At 39.3% G+C, this 14,973-nt stretch overlaps 1 protein-coding gene across 1 annotated transcript in view; it reads right to left on the reverse strand.

Annotated features, from left to right (window-relative positions):
- Positions 1–14,973, reverse strand: part of TEX11 (testis expressed 11) — a 345,168-nt gene that overhangs the window by 53,972 nt on the left and 276,223 nt on the right. Inside the window, exon 25 of the mRNA XM_027093589.1 lies at positions 9,783–9,855. Coding sequence (XP_026949390.1) covers positions 9,783–9,855 — 73 coding nt within the window. The remainder of the gene's footprint in view (positions 1–9,782; positions 9,856–14,973) is intronic.

The raw sequence follows: 14,973 nt of genomic DNA on the forward strand, positions 1-14,973 counted from the left end.
TGAAGAAATCAAAGAGGAAATCAAGAAATACCTAGAAACAAGTGACAATGAAAACACGACGACCCAAAACCTATGGGATGCAGCAAAAGCAGTTCTAAGAGGGAAGTTTATAGCAATACAATCCTACCTTAAGAAACAAGAAACATCTGAAATAAACAACCTAACCTTACACCTAAAGCAGTTACAGAAAGAAGAACAAAAATCCCCAAAGTTAGCAGAAGGAAATAAATCATAAAGATGAGATCAGAAATAAATGAAAAAGAAATGAAGGAAACAATAGCAAAGATCAGTAAAACTAAAAGGTGATTCTTTGATATGATAAACAAAATTGATAAACCATTAGCCAGACTCATCAAGAAAAAAATGGAGAAGACTGAAATCAACAGAATTTGAAATGAAAAAGGAGAAGCAACAAACGACACTGCAGAAATACAAAGGGTCATGAGAGATTACTACAAGCAACTCTATGCCAATAAAATGGACAACCTGGAAAAAATGGGCAAATTCTTAGAAATGCACCACCTTCCGAGACTGAACCAGGAAGAAACAGAAAATATGAACAGACCAATCACAAGCACTGAAATTGAAACCGTGATTAAAAATCTTCCAACAAACAAAAGTCCAGGACCAGATGGCTTCACAGGCGAATTGTATCAAACATTTAGAGAAGAGCTAACCTCTATCCTTCTCAAACTCTTCCAAAATATAGCAGAGGGAGGAACACTCCCAAACTCATTCTACGAGGCCACCATCACCCTGATACCAAAACCAAAGATGTCACAAAGAAAGAAAACTACAGGCCAATATCACTGATAAACACAGATGCAAAAACCCACAACAAAATACTAGCAAACAGAATCCAACAGCCAGCACATTAAAAGGATCATACACCATAAACAAGTGGTAATCATACCAGGAACGCAGGGATTCTTCAATATATGCAAATCAATCAATGTGATACACCATATTAACAAACTGAAGGACAAAAACCATATGATCATCACAATAGATGCAGAGAAAGCTTTTGACAAAATTCAACACCTATTTATGATTAAAAAAAAAAACCCAGAAAGTAGGCATAGAGGGAACCTTCCTCAACATAATAAAGGCCATATATGACAAACCCACAGCCAACATCATCCTCAATGGTGAAAAACTGAAACCATTTTCACTAAGATCACGAACAAGACAAGGTTGCCCACTCGCACCACTATTATTCAACATACTTTTGGAAGTTTTAGCCACAGCAATCAGAGAAGAAAAAGAAATAAAAGGAATCCAAATGGGAAAAGAAGTAAAGCTGTCATTGTTTGTAGATGACAACTGTTTGTAGATGTAGATGAAATACACAGAGAATCCTAATGATGCTACCAGAAGACTACTAGAACTAATCAATGAATCTGGTAAAGTAGCAGGGTACAAAGATAATGCAGAGAAATCTCTTGCATTCCTATACACTAATGATGAAAAATCTGAAAGTGAAATTAAGAAAACACTCCTATTTCCCATGGCAATGAAGAGAATAAAATATCTCGGAATAAACCTACCTAAGGAGACAGAAGACCTGTATGCAGAAAATTATAGGACACTGATGAAAGAAATTAAAGATGATACAAATACATGGAGAAATATACCGTGTTTTGGATTGGAAGAATCAACATTGTGAAAATGACTCTACTACCCAAAGCAATCTACAGATTCCATGCAATCCCTAACAAACTACCACTGGCATTTTTCACAGAACTAGAACAAAAAATCTCACTATTTGTATGGAAACACAAAAGACCCCGAATAGTCAAAGCAATCTGGAGAACGAAAAACGGAGCTGGAGGAATCAGGCTCCCTGACTTCAGACTATACTACAAAGCTACAGTAACCAAGACAGTATAGTACTGGCACAAAAACAGAAATATAGATCAATTGAACAGGATAGAAAGCCCAGAGATAAACCCATGCACATATGGTCATCTTATCTTTGATAAAGGAGGCAGGAATGTACAGAAAGGACAGCCTCTTCAATAAGTGGTGCTGGGGAAACTGGACAGGTACATGTAAATGTTTGAGATTAGATCACTCCCTAACACCATACACAAAAATAAGCTCAAAATGGATTAAAGACCTAAATGTAAGGCCAGAAACTATCAAACTCTTAGAGGAAAACAGGCAGAACACTCTATGACATAAATCACAGCAAGATCCTTTTTGACCCACCTCCTAGAGAAATGGAAATAAAATGAAAATAAACAAATGGGACCTAATGAAACTTAAAAGTTTTTGCACAGTAAAGGAAACCATAAACAAGACGAAAAGACAACCCTCAGAATGGGAGAACATATTTGCAAATGAAGCAACTGACAGAGGATTAATCTCCAAAATTTACAAGCAGCTCATGGAGCTCAGTATCAAAAAAACCAAACAACCCAACCCAAAAATGGGCAGAAGACCTAAATAGACATTTCTCCAAAGAAGATATACAGATTGCCAACAGACACATGAAAGAATGCTCAGAATCATTATTCATTAGAGAAATGCAAATCAAAACTACAATGAGATATCCTCTCACACCAGTCAGAATGGCCACCATCAAAAAATCTACAAACAATAAATGCTGGAGATGGTGTGGAGAAAAGGGAACCCTCCTGCACTGTTGGTGGGAATGTAAATTGATACAGCCACTATGGAGAACAGTATGGAGGTTCCTTAAAAAACTACAAATAGAACTACCATACGACCCAGCAATCCCACTACTGGGCATATACCCTGAGAAAACCATAATTCAAAAAGAGTCATGTATCAAAATGTTCACTGCAGCTCTATTTACAATAGCCAGGACATGGAAGCACTCTAAGTGTCCATCGACAGATGAATGGATAAAGAAGAAGGGGCACATATATACAATGGAATATTACTCAGCCCTAAAAAGAAACAAAATTGAGCTATTTGTAATGAGGTGGATAGACCTAGAGTCTGTCAAAAAGAGTGAAGTAAGTCAGAAAGAGAAAGACAAATACCATATGCTAACACATATATATGGAATTTAAGAAAAAAAATGTCATGAAGAACCTAGGGGTAAGACAGGAATAAAGACACAGACCTACTGGAGAATGGACTTGAGGATATGGGGAGGGGGAAGGGTGAGCTGTGACAAAGCGAGAGAGAGGCATGGACACATATACACTACCAAACGTAAGGTAGATAGCTAGTAGGAAGCAGCCGCATAGCACAGGGATATCAGCTCGGTGCTTTGTGATCACCTGGGGGGGTGGGATAGGGAGGGTGGGAGGGAGGGCGACACAAAAGGGAAGAGATATGGGAACATAGGTATATGTATAACTGATTCACTTTGTTATAAAGAATAAACTAACACACCATCGTAAAGCAATTATACGCCAATAAAGATGTTAAAAAAAACAATTTAGTAGATGCTGCTTCTGTAAACTAAATTAAAATATTTTAAAATGATATGATTCTCACTTACCTCCTCCCCATCCTACCCCTCCCTTATGAATTCAGAAACTGTTCCTAAGTCTCCTTATTGTTCATGGCAATATAGTTATTTGCATTGGTTCTATAAAAATCTTCCACTTTTTAAACCAGGATATAAATGGACTCATTGTGCAACCAGGATATATATGCACTCATTGTGCAACAAAGGCCTTGCATGAACTATCCATATTTAAGAAAGACAGCCACTTAATAAGGTATGATAAGATACTTTTAAGGAATAAGGTTGATCTTACCTCAGCCGTATGGAGTAAATGCCTACAAAGTCCTCTCAGGGAACTGTCCTGGTACCTGACTTATAAGGAGGGTTCCCAGTCTAAATGTGATGAAAAGTTCACTTTCCATAAGGCCAGGAACCTTAGTAAATTTGAAGGACCTTGAAAAAAGATGATTTTCCTCAAATTTACAAGTACTACAGGTAAATCTGGTGGAGAGAGTTTCTTGGCCTTTGTGTCCTAGCAAATGATAACATACCCATGCACATTCACACACACCTATGGGCAATTCAGTTTTTTTTTTTTTGGGGGGGGGGTTTGCAGGCCTCTCACTGCTGTGGCCCCTCCCGTTGCGGAGCACAGGCTCCGGACACGCAGGCTCCGCGGGCATGGCTCACGGGCCCAGCCGCTCCGCGGCATGTGGGATCTTCCCAGACCGGGGCACGAACCCGTGTCCCCTGCATCGGCAGGCGGACTCTCAACCACTGCGCCACCAGGGAAGCCCGGCAATTCAGTTTTGAATATACTTGTAAATCCATCTCCTAATTGCCTGTGTGTGTGTGTGTTTTACTCATCTTTTGAAACAGCTATAACATCATACTGGTTCCTTTATTAATTAACAAGTTAAATATTTAACGTGTTCAAAAAATGAGAAAGGAAATTAAAACGCTAAAAAGAGAGAAGATGGTAGATTTGGAAACAAGCAAAGGAGATCCAAAACATACCTAGAGTTCCTGAAGAAGAAAATGGAAAAAAATAAAACCAAATGTTTAAAAACCGTTCTAGAAAAATTTCTAGAAAAAGAGGAACACTTGAATTTACAAATTGAAAAAGCACACTATATTCCAGAAAAACTAAGACTCGCCAACACTCAGAAATTTCTTTTTATAGTCTTTTCTGTTACCACATTTATTTTTTAATTAACAGATTTACTTTATTTTTTTTACACTGAAATAAAATCCGTTTTTAATAACATTTACAACCCATCATCCTTGGAGCTGTACCTAATGGTACATACAGACATACATATATACGTGTATGTATGTCACATTTTCTTTATCCATTCATCCTTCAATGGATACTTAGACTATTTCCATGTCTTGGCTATTGTGAATAATGCTGCAGAGAACATGGTGCTGCAGATATCTCTTTGCAATAGTGACTTCATTTCCTTCGGATATATACGCAGTAGTGGGATTTCTGGATCATATGGTGGTTCTATTTTTAATTTTTTGAGAAACCTCCACATTGTTTTCCATAGTAGCTGTAAGAATTTACAGTCCCATCAACAGTACACAAGGATTCCCTTTTCTCCACATCCTGCCTTGCCTTTTTAAATTAAAAAAAAAATTAATTTATTTTTGGCTGCACTGGGTCATCGTTGCTGCATGCGGGCTTTTCTCTACTTGCGGAGAGCGGGGGCTACTCTTTGCTGTGGTGCACGGTGTTCTCATTGTGGTGGCTTCTCCTGCTGCGGAAGACAGGCTCTAGGCACGCGGGCTTCAGTAGTTGTGGAATGCAGGCTTAGTTGCTCTGTGGCATGAAGGATCTTCCCGGACTAGGGCTCAAACCCATGTCCCCTGCATTGTCAGGTGGATTCTCAATCACTACGTCACCAGGGAAGCCCTCTCCCTTGCCTTTTTGATGACAGCCATTCTGGGTTTTTTTTGTTTAACATCTTTATTGGAGTATAATTGCTTTACAATGGTGTGTTAGTTTCTGCTTTATAAAAAAGTGAATCATTTACACATATACATATGTTCCCACACCTCTGCCCTCTTGCAGCTCCCTCCCGCGCACCCTCCCTAACCCACCCCTCTAGGTGGTCACAAACCACTGAACTGATCTCCCTGTGCTATATGGCTGATTCCCACTAGCTATCGATTTTACGTTTGGTAGTGTATATATGTCCGTGCCACTCTCTCACTTTGTCCCAGCTTACCCTTCCCCCTCCCCGTATCCTCAAGTCCATTCTCTAGTACGTCTGCATCTTTATTCCTGTCTTGCCCCTAGGTTCTTCATGATCATTTTTTTTTAGATTCCATACATATGTGTTAGCATACAGTATTTGTTTTTCTCCTTCTGACTTACTTCACTCTGTATGACAGTCTCTAGGCCCCATCCACCTCACTACAAATAACTCAGTTTCATTCCTTTTTATGGCTGAGTAATATTCCATTGTATATATGTGACACATCTCCTTTATCCATTCATCTGTCGAAGGACAATTAGGTTGCTTCCAAGTCCTGGCTTTTGTAAACAGGGCTGCAATGAACGTTTTGGTACATGATTCTTTTTGAATTATGGTTTTCTCAGTGTATATGCCCAGTAGCGGGATTGCTGGGTCACATGGTAGTTCTATTTGTAGTTTTTTAACCAATGTCCATACTGTTTTCCATAGTGGATGTATCAATTTACATTCCCACCAACAGTGCAAGAGGGTTCCCTTTGCTCCACACCCTCTCCAGCATTTAATGTTTGTAGATTTTTTGATGATGGCCATTCTGACCAGTGTGACATGATATCTCATTGTAGTTTTGATTTGCATTTCTCTAATGATTAATGATGTTGAGCATTCTTTCGTGTGTCTGTTGGCAATCTATACATCTTTTTTGGAGAAATGTCTATTTAGGTCTTCTGCCCAGTTTTGGATTGGGTTGTTTTTTTTTTAAAATATTGAGCTGCAGCTCAGCTGCTTGTAAATTTTTGAGATTATTCCTTTGTCAGTTGCTTCATTTGCAAATATATTCTCCCATTCTGAGGGTTGTCTTTTCGTCTTGTTTATGGTTTCCTTTGCTGTGCAAAAGATTTTAAGTTTCATTAGGTCCCATTTGTTTATTTTTGGATTTATTTCCATTTCTCTAGGAGGTGGGTCAAAGTATCTTGCTGTGATTTATGTCACAGTGTTCTGCCTATGTTTTCCTCTAAGAGTTTGATGGTGTCTGGTTTACATTTAGGTCTTTAATCCATTTTGAGTTTATTTTTGTGTATGATGTTAGCGAATGTTCTAATTTCATTCTTTTACATGTAGCTGCCCAGTTTACCCAGCACCACTTATTGAAGAGGCTGTCTTTTCCCCACTGTATATTCTTGACTCCTTTATCAAAGATAAGGTGACCATACATGCGTGGGTTTATCTCTGGGCTTTCTATCCTGTTCCATTGATCTATGTTTCTGTTTCTGTGCCAGTACCATACTGGCTTGATTACTGTAGCTTTGTAGTATAGTCTGAAGTCAGGGAGCCTGATACCCCCAGCTCCATTATTCTTTCTCAAGATTGCTTTGGCTATTCGGGGTCTTTTGTGTTTCCATACAAACTGTGAAATTTTTTGTTCTAGTTCTGTGAAAAATGCCAGTTGTAGTTTGACAGGGATTGCATTGAATCTGTAGATTGCTTTGGGTAGTAGAGTCATTTTCACAACGTTGATTCTTCCTACCCAAGAACATGGTATATCTCTCCATCTATTTGTATCATCTTTAATTTCTCTCATCAGTGTCTTATAATTTTCTGCATACAGATCTTTTGCCTCTTTAGGTAGATTTTCCTAGGTATTTTATTCTTTTTGTTGCAATGGTAAATGGGAGTGTTTTCTTAATTTCACTTTCAGATTTTTCATCTTCACTGTATAGGAATGCAAGAGATTTCCGTGCATTAATTTTGTATCCTGCTACTTTGCCAAATTCATTGATTAGCTCTAATAGTTTTCTGGTAGCATCTTTAGGATTCTCTATGTATAGTATCATGTCATCTACAAACAATGACAGCTTTACTTTTTCTTTTCCAACTTGGACTCCTTTTATTTCTTTTTCTTCTCTGATTGCTGTGGCTAAAACTTTCAAAACTATGTTGAATAAGAGTGGTGAGAGTGGGCAACCTTGTCTTTTTCCTGATCTTAGTGGAAATGGTTTCAGTTTTTCACCATTTAGGATGATGTTGGCTGTGGGTCTGTCATATATGGCCTTTATTATGTTGAAGAAAGTTCCCTCTATGCCTATATTCTGGAGGGATTTTATCATAAATAGGTGGTGAATTTTGTCAAAAGCTTTCTCTGCATCTATTGAGATGATCATATGGTTTTTGACCTTCAATTTGTTAATATGGTGTATCACGTTGATTGATTTGCATATACTGAAGAAGCCTCGCATTCCTGGGATAAACCCCACTTGATCATAGTGTATGATCCTTTTAATGTGTTGCTGGATTCTGCTTGCGAGTATTTTGTTGAGGATTTTTGAATCTATGTTCATCAGTGATATTGGCCTGTAGTTTTCTTTCTTTGTGACATCTTTGCCTGGTTTTGGTATCAGACTGATGGTGGCCTCATAGAAGGAGTTTCGGAGTGTTCCTCCCTCTGCTATATTTTGGAAGAGTTTGAGAAGGATAGGTGCTAGCTCTTCTCTAAATGTTTGATAGAATTCACCTGTGAAGCCATCTGGTCCTGGGCTTTTGTTTGTTGGAAGATTTTTTTTAAATTAATTATTTATTTTTGGCTGTGTTGGGTCTTCGTTTCTGTGCAAGGGCTTTCTCTACTTGCGGCGAGCGGGGGCCGCTCTACATCGAGGTGTGTGGGCCTCTCACTATCGCGGCCTCTCTTGTTGTGGAGCACAGGCTCCGGACACGCAGGCTCAGCGGCCATGGCTCACGGGCCCAGCTGCTCCACGGCATGTGGGATCTTTCCGGACCGGGGCACAAACCCGTGTCCCCTGCATCGGCAGGCGGACTCTCAACCACTGCGCCACCAGGGAAGCCCTGATATACTTTTTAAATAAAAGGCACTGACGGTATGAAGTTCATGCTGGGCACTGCTTTAGTAATTCAGATTCTGTTATGAGGTATTCTTGTTATCATGATTTTCTTGATTTTCCATTATTACTGTTGTTTAAAATGTCCAACTGGTCAAGGGTTTTGTTTCCTGATTCCATTATTAATTTCTAGTTTTACTGCATTGTGATCAGATAATGTTGTCTGTTTTATTTCTATGTCTTAGAATTTTATTCACGTTTTTCTTTTTTTATTCAGGTTTTTCTTGTGATCAATTTTGTAAATGTTCAAAGGGCACATGAAAAGAAAATGAGTTTTCTATTCTCAGGCTATAAAGTATGTTTTTAGGTTATACAGTACATTTCTATTAAATCTTCCATACTAAGAATGTTATTTAGGTATTCTCTGTCCTTTCTTTTTATTGTTTGTATTCTTTTAAATTCCTGCCATAGATTGAGAGAGGTGAACTAAATTTCATGTGTTTATGTTCTTCCTTATAATTCCTATAGTTTGATATCAAAATCCATCAAAGATATCATGCATGAACACACACAAAATGACAGACCAATAATTTCTAAATATTAGGAAGCCAAATTCATCAGCCTTTTAAAAAATAATAATACACCATGACCAAATAGGGGTTATTCCAGAAATGCAACAATGACTCAATTTTAGGAAATATATTATTATAATTCAATATATTAATACTTCAAAAGAGAAAAACCATATGATTATCTCTATAGAAGCTTAAAAGACATGTAATTCAATTCAATATCTATTGAGTTTTTAAAAAATTCTAACTAAAACAGAAACAGATGGACATAATAAAGTCTATCTAATAATACCATCCTTAATCAGGGAACAGTAGCAAACTACTATGTAAGTTCAAAAGGTTTACTATTATTTTGATTATTTCATAACAAAATGTTAGCAGTATCCGATATTGTAATTTTGGTTTGGAAAACTCTGTACCCTACATTTAGTCAAAGTTAAAACTTGATTAAATTAGACATCAAATCTAGTGACCTAAGAGCAATAAAGTCATGTTGAACAATTATGGTCCTATTTTTATACTCAATACTATACTTCAATAAAAATCAAGGTAAAAAATGTTCTTACTCTAAGTAGTATGCCAAAGAGTCAAAATACAGACATACCACGGGGAAAAGCTAGCTCTTAAAGAATCATTTGACTGGTTATCAAGTATTGCATTGGGACAAATTTCTGGTGATAAAGACTAGGTTAGTAAGATTTGAAACCCCTTTTATAACTGTGTTACCAAACTCCCAGTCCCACTGTACCTGTTTCTTTCAGGAGATTCCAGATGTCTCTGCATTTATGGATCTGATCAAGTGCACGATTCAGTAACATGGTCTATTTGGTAAGAAAGCCATGAGAAAATTAGTCTCAACCAAACCAAACTTTAAGCAAATAAAAATATCATTTTCACTAAAAACAGTTAAAAATAAAACTATAGAAAAATCAAAGTATAAAGTGAATATCTGGAATTTATATATAAATATTAGCCTCTCTCTATATTTTTTTACTTTTCCTTAATGTTCCAGGAAAATGAGGATTATATAGAAAATCTTGAACATTATCAATTTCTTTAATAATCTAGGATAGACGAGAAGCACTTCCAGAATGGTGGTGTAAGGAGAGCCATGGATCCTCTCCCCAGCAAAACTACCATAACTGTTGAGAATTTTAAAACACAATCATATAAAGTCTCTGGAAATTGCCCTGAGGGCATATAGCAAATGGGGAAACATCTATTCCAGGAAATCTAAGAAGTCTCAGTAAGAAGAGTGAATACCTGTAGCAGTTGAGCCATGATCTGCTCACTGTCCCCCAAGCTCAGTGTGATGTAAGTGCACTTTAGGTGGGTGTGGCCAAGAAGATGGGGCTCACTCTATCCTTAGTTTCCAGGCTAGGGATGACCAGAATGGGCATGTTGCCAGTACTTCTCATCCCCCTCCCCAAGATCTGTATTGCATGAGTTCTATTATAAATAGGCACAACTGAGAAGACTTGAGCTCTCTTTTTCTACCCAGTCCCCATACCAGACATTGCAAATTGAGAATACTGGGTCTCAATCGCCCTCACCTCAGCTTGCTTATAAGATAGAGTTTCCATGCTGGAAGAGGCAAGCCAAGAATGCTAGGGACTACGACTTTTGCCTAGCCCTGACTCATAGAACTGTATTGTCACTCTGATATAAATGGGTCACTGTCCCTGCCTCTAGTTTCAAAGCAGTGGTATAGAGTTTCTGCTCAGGAGGAGAGGAAGGCCATTAGAAGAGTGAGCTCTGTAATCACCCTAAGGAGACTGACTTTTATTGACATAGAATTTGAGGAAGTTCGAGTCTAAGGGCACTATAAAAAAGTGGAGATTTTGGTGTGGGCAATTAACAGGAGGTTGGTAACTAATGATATCGACAAGCCAAACAGTAGACCAGCTAGAAGTTTACAGAGAGAACCAGGGGAAGAGAAAGCTAAGAAGATTCCCTATCCCTTCAAAGGGGCATTACTTTAATTGGATCAGACTGTGGAGCAATTTATGCCAAAGAGCATTTCCAAACACTCACATGAACGTGCGCACACACACACACACATACACACACACACACACACACACACACACAGCAGTCACCTAGTAATTAGTCAAGATTTACATCTGTGTGTGATACCAATAAAAGAAGCCCATTCAGAAGCTTAACAGGGAGATCACAGAAAGAGATAGTCAAAAATAACCCTGCTAAAACTTCTTTCATCCCTTTTCAGGGGAGGGGTCAGGGTGACTGTAAAGGCAAAGACTGTAATCTCTGACAAGTAATATCAGAAGCTGTATACTACTATACAGCTGTGGGAAATAGACTGCACTGAACTAGCCCAGCCAAATCACTAAACAAATAAACAAGCAAATATTAACAGCAAGTCCCAGATGGGGGGGAATCAGTATCCAAAGATGTTCCAATATATTATGCAAAATGTCCAGTTTTCAACCAAAAATTATAAGATATGCAAAGAAACAAGTAGTATGAGCCATACACAGGAATACACAGGAATAAAGTAGGCAACAGGAACTGACTTTGGAAAGGTCCAATGTTGGAATTTAGCAGACGTAGATTTCAAAGTAGCTATTCTAAATATGTTCAAACAACTAAAGGAAACCACACTCTTTAAAGGAAGGTATGATGACAATGTCAGGAAATGCAGAATCTTGATTAAAAAGGCAGTGGGATAACATATTCAATGTAATGAAATAAAATATCAGTCATCCAAGAATCTAATATCCAGCAAAACTATCTTTCAGAGCTGAAAGCAAAATAAATTCTCAGATTAAAAAAAGCTGAGAGAATCTTTTTGCTAGCAGAACCATTTTATAAAAATGCTAAGAGAGATTCTTCAGGCTGAAAGCAAGTGACACCAGACAGTAATCTGAATCCAAAGGAAAAAACAAAGTGTACTGATAAAAGTAATTATGTAACTGTAAAAGAAAGTATAAATATATATTTCTTCTTTCTTCTCGTTTTAAAAAAACAACTGTATAAAACTATATATAGGTTTTTAAATACCATTTCACCAACCCAAGAAGAAAATACATTCTTTCTCAAGCACACATGGCACTTTATCCAGGACAGACCATTTGTTAGGCCACAACACAGACTTCAAATAAATTTAAAATAACTTGAAGTCGGGCTTCCCTGGTGGCGCAGTGGTTGAGAGTCCGCCTGCCGATGCAGGGGACATGGGTTCGTGCCCCGGTCCAGGAAGATCCCACATGCCGCGGAGCGGCTAGGCCCATGAGTCATGGCCGCTGAGCCTGCGCATCCGGAGCCTGTGCTCCACAACGGGAGAGGCCACAACAGTGAGAGACCCGCGTACCACAAAAAAAAATAATAATAAAATAACTTGAAGTCACACAAAGTATGTACTCTGTCCACAGTGGAACAAGATTAGAAATCAGTAAGATAATAATAAATAATAATAAATTTGGGAAACAAACATGTGGATATTAAACAATAGATTCCTAAATAAACAATGGGTCAAAGAAGAAATCATAATGAAAATTAGAAAATATTTTGCGATGAATGAAAAGAGAAAAACAAACAAACCAATACTTATGGGATGCTGCTCAAGCTATGATGCTATGGTCTGAATGTATGCCCCCAAATTCATATGTTAAAATCATACCCCAGAGGTGAAGGTATTAGCAGGTGGGGCCTTTGAGAGATGCTAAAGTCATAAGGATGCAGCCCTCATACATGAGATTTGTGCTTTTTATAAGAAGGTTCCAAAGAGATCCTTGGCGCTTTCCATCATGGGAGGACACAGCGAAAAGGTGTCAGCTATAAAGGAGGAAGAGAGACCTCATCAAAGAACACAACCCTGCTGGCACCTTGATCTTGGGACTTCCAGCATCCAGAACTGTGAGAAATAAATTTCTGTTGTTTATAAGCTACCCAGTCTATTGTGTTTTGTTATAGCAGCTTGAATGGACAGAGACAGAAAATTGGTACTGATTGGTGGGGTGCTGCTGTAACAAATACCTAAAATTATGGAAGCAGCTTTGGAACTGGGTAATGGGCAGAGACTGGAAGAGTTTGGAGGTGCATGCTAGAAAGTCTACTTTGCCATGAATGGACTGTTAAGGGAAATTCTCTTGAGGACCAAGAATGAGAAGAGGAGAGCTGTAGAGAAAGCCTCAGTCTTCTTAGAGAATATCTAAGTGGTTGTGAACCGAATGTTGGTAGAAATATGGATAGTAAATGTCATTCTGATGAGGTCTCAGATGGAAATGAGGAACACTGGAAACTAGAGGAAAGGAGGAAAGGCCATCCTTGCTATAAAGTGGCAAAGAGCTTGGCTGAATTGTGTTTGTGTTCCCAGTGTTTTATAGAAGGTAGTACTTGTGAGCGATGAAATTGATATTTGGCTGAAGAAATTTCTAAGCAAAGTGTTGAAGAGTGGCTTGGTTTCTCTTGAATGCTTATAGTAAAATGTGAGAAGAGAGAAATGATTTAAAGGTGGAATTGTTAATCAAAAATTAATCAGAGGGGCTTCCCTGGTGGCGCAGTGGTTGAGAGTCCGCCTGCCGATGCAGGGGACACGGGTTCGTGCCCCGGTCCGTGAAGATCCCACATGCCGAGGAGCGGCTGGGCCCGTGAGCCACGGCCGCTGAGCCTGCATGTCCGGAGCCTGTGCTCCACAACAGGAGAGGCCACAACAGTGAGAGGCCTGCGTACCGCAAAAAAAAAAAAAAAATTAAGCAGAATTTTAAAATGTGGAAAATTCTCAGCCCATTAATATTGAAAGAAATAAGAAAGCATCAAAGGGAGAGAACACCAAGGGTGTGGCTGAATTGATAAGAGATTGCTGTGGATGAACCATCTCAACAGAAGCTAGGAGCTATTCATCAAGACAATGGGCAGATTGGTCAGCCATCTAAACAGAAGCCAGGACCTATTGTCCAAGGCAAAGGAAGAATAACCTCAACAGCAGATCAGAGATCTTTGGGGCTGGCCCTCCCATCAGGGGCCCAGAGTGCAAGGGCCTGCGGGGCAGAAGGATTTCAAAGGAGGGGCCCACTGCAGCCCAGAGCCATCTCATCTCCTGGGCTGTGCTCCTCAAGTTCCCACACCATGCTCCTCAGACACCCCAAGTGCAGTACAGGCTGCTGTGGTTGTCCCTCCAGAAGGCACAGGTTGCAAACCTCTGGAAGGCATCAGCTTGGTGTTTTCTCCCCGGTATTCAGAGTCCAAGAGCTGGGGGGCACTGCTGCCCTCTCCTAAATTTCAAAAGATGCCCCAGAGACCGTCAGGGCCCAGGCAAAGAACCTCTGTAGGGGAGAACCACTGCAGAAAGCCCTCACTAGGGCAATGCCCCACAGAGCCTCCTACCCCAGACCAGTAGAGCCACCTTGTGGAATTCCAGCCTGAACCCTAACTTGTGAGAGCTGCAGCATGTACTGCACCTGGCAGAGCCATGCAGGTGGGGTCTAGAGGCTTGGGGGCCCAACTGTAGCCCCAGTGGGTTCAAAATGTGGGGCACCAAGACAAGGAGGATTGTTTTTAAGCCTTGGGGTTTAATGTTGTTTTCCCCATTAGGTTTTGGGCTTACCTTTGTAAGCAGCTCTTTGTAGGAAACTGCCCTCAGCAGGAAACCCCTTTTCTTGTCAATTTAGCAAAGCTATATTGTAACTAACTTTTAAATCAGGCATCCCCATGCTCTACTCATCTTTGGCCCAAGCACACCTTTCAAATCTTTTGATCACACAATACCTTGCCTAACCTGTTGGTTCTTTCCTTAGATCAAAGAAGTAGAAATGAAGGATAAGTAGTTAACAGAAGACCAGATCTCTTCCCTAGCTTCCCCTTCAGTAACAAATTGTCCTGTTCTAGGATAAAGATGTGGTTCCTTGATGACTTACAATTACTATATATATTTTAAAGCATCCCTCACTTTCCCCAGCTCATACTCAGGAGACTAG

Source organism: Aethalodelphis obliquidens, unplaced genomic scaffold, assembly GCF_003676395.1.
Source record: "Aethalodelphis obliquidens isolate GAN/ISIS:26980383/991018 unplaced genomic scaffold, ASM367639v1 scaffold85, whole genome shotgun sequence".
Lineage (NCBI taxonomy): Eukaryota > Metazoa > Chordata > Mammalia > Artiodactyla > Delphinidae > Aethalodelphis > Aethalodelphis obliquidens.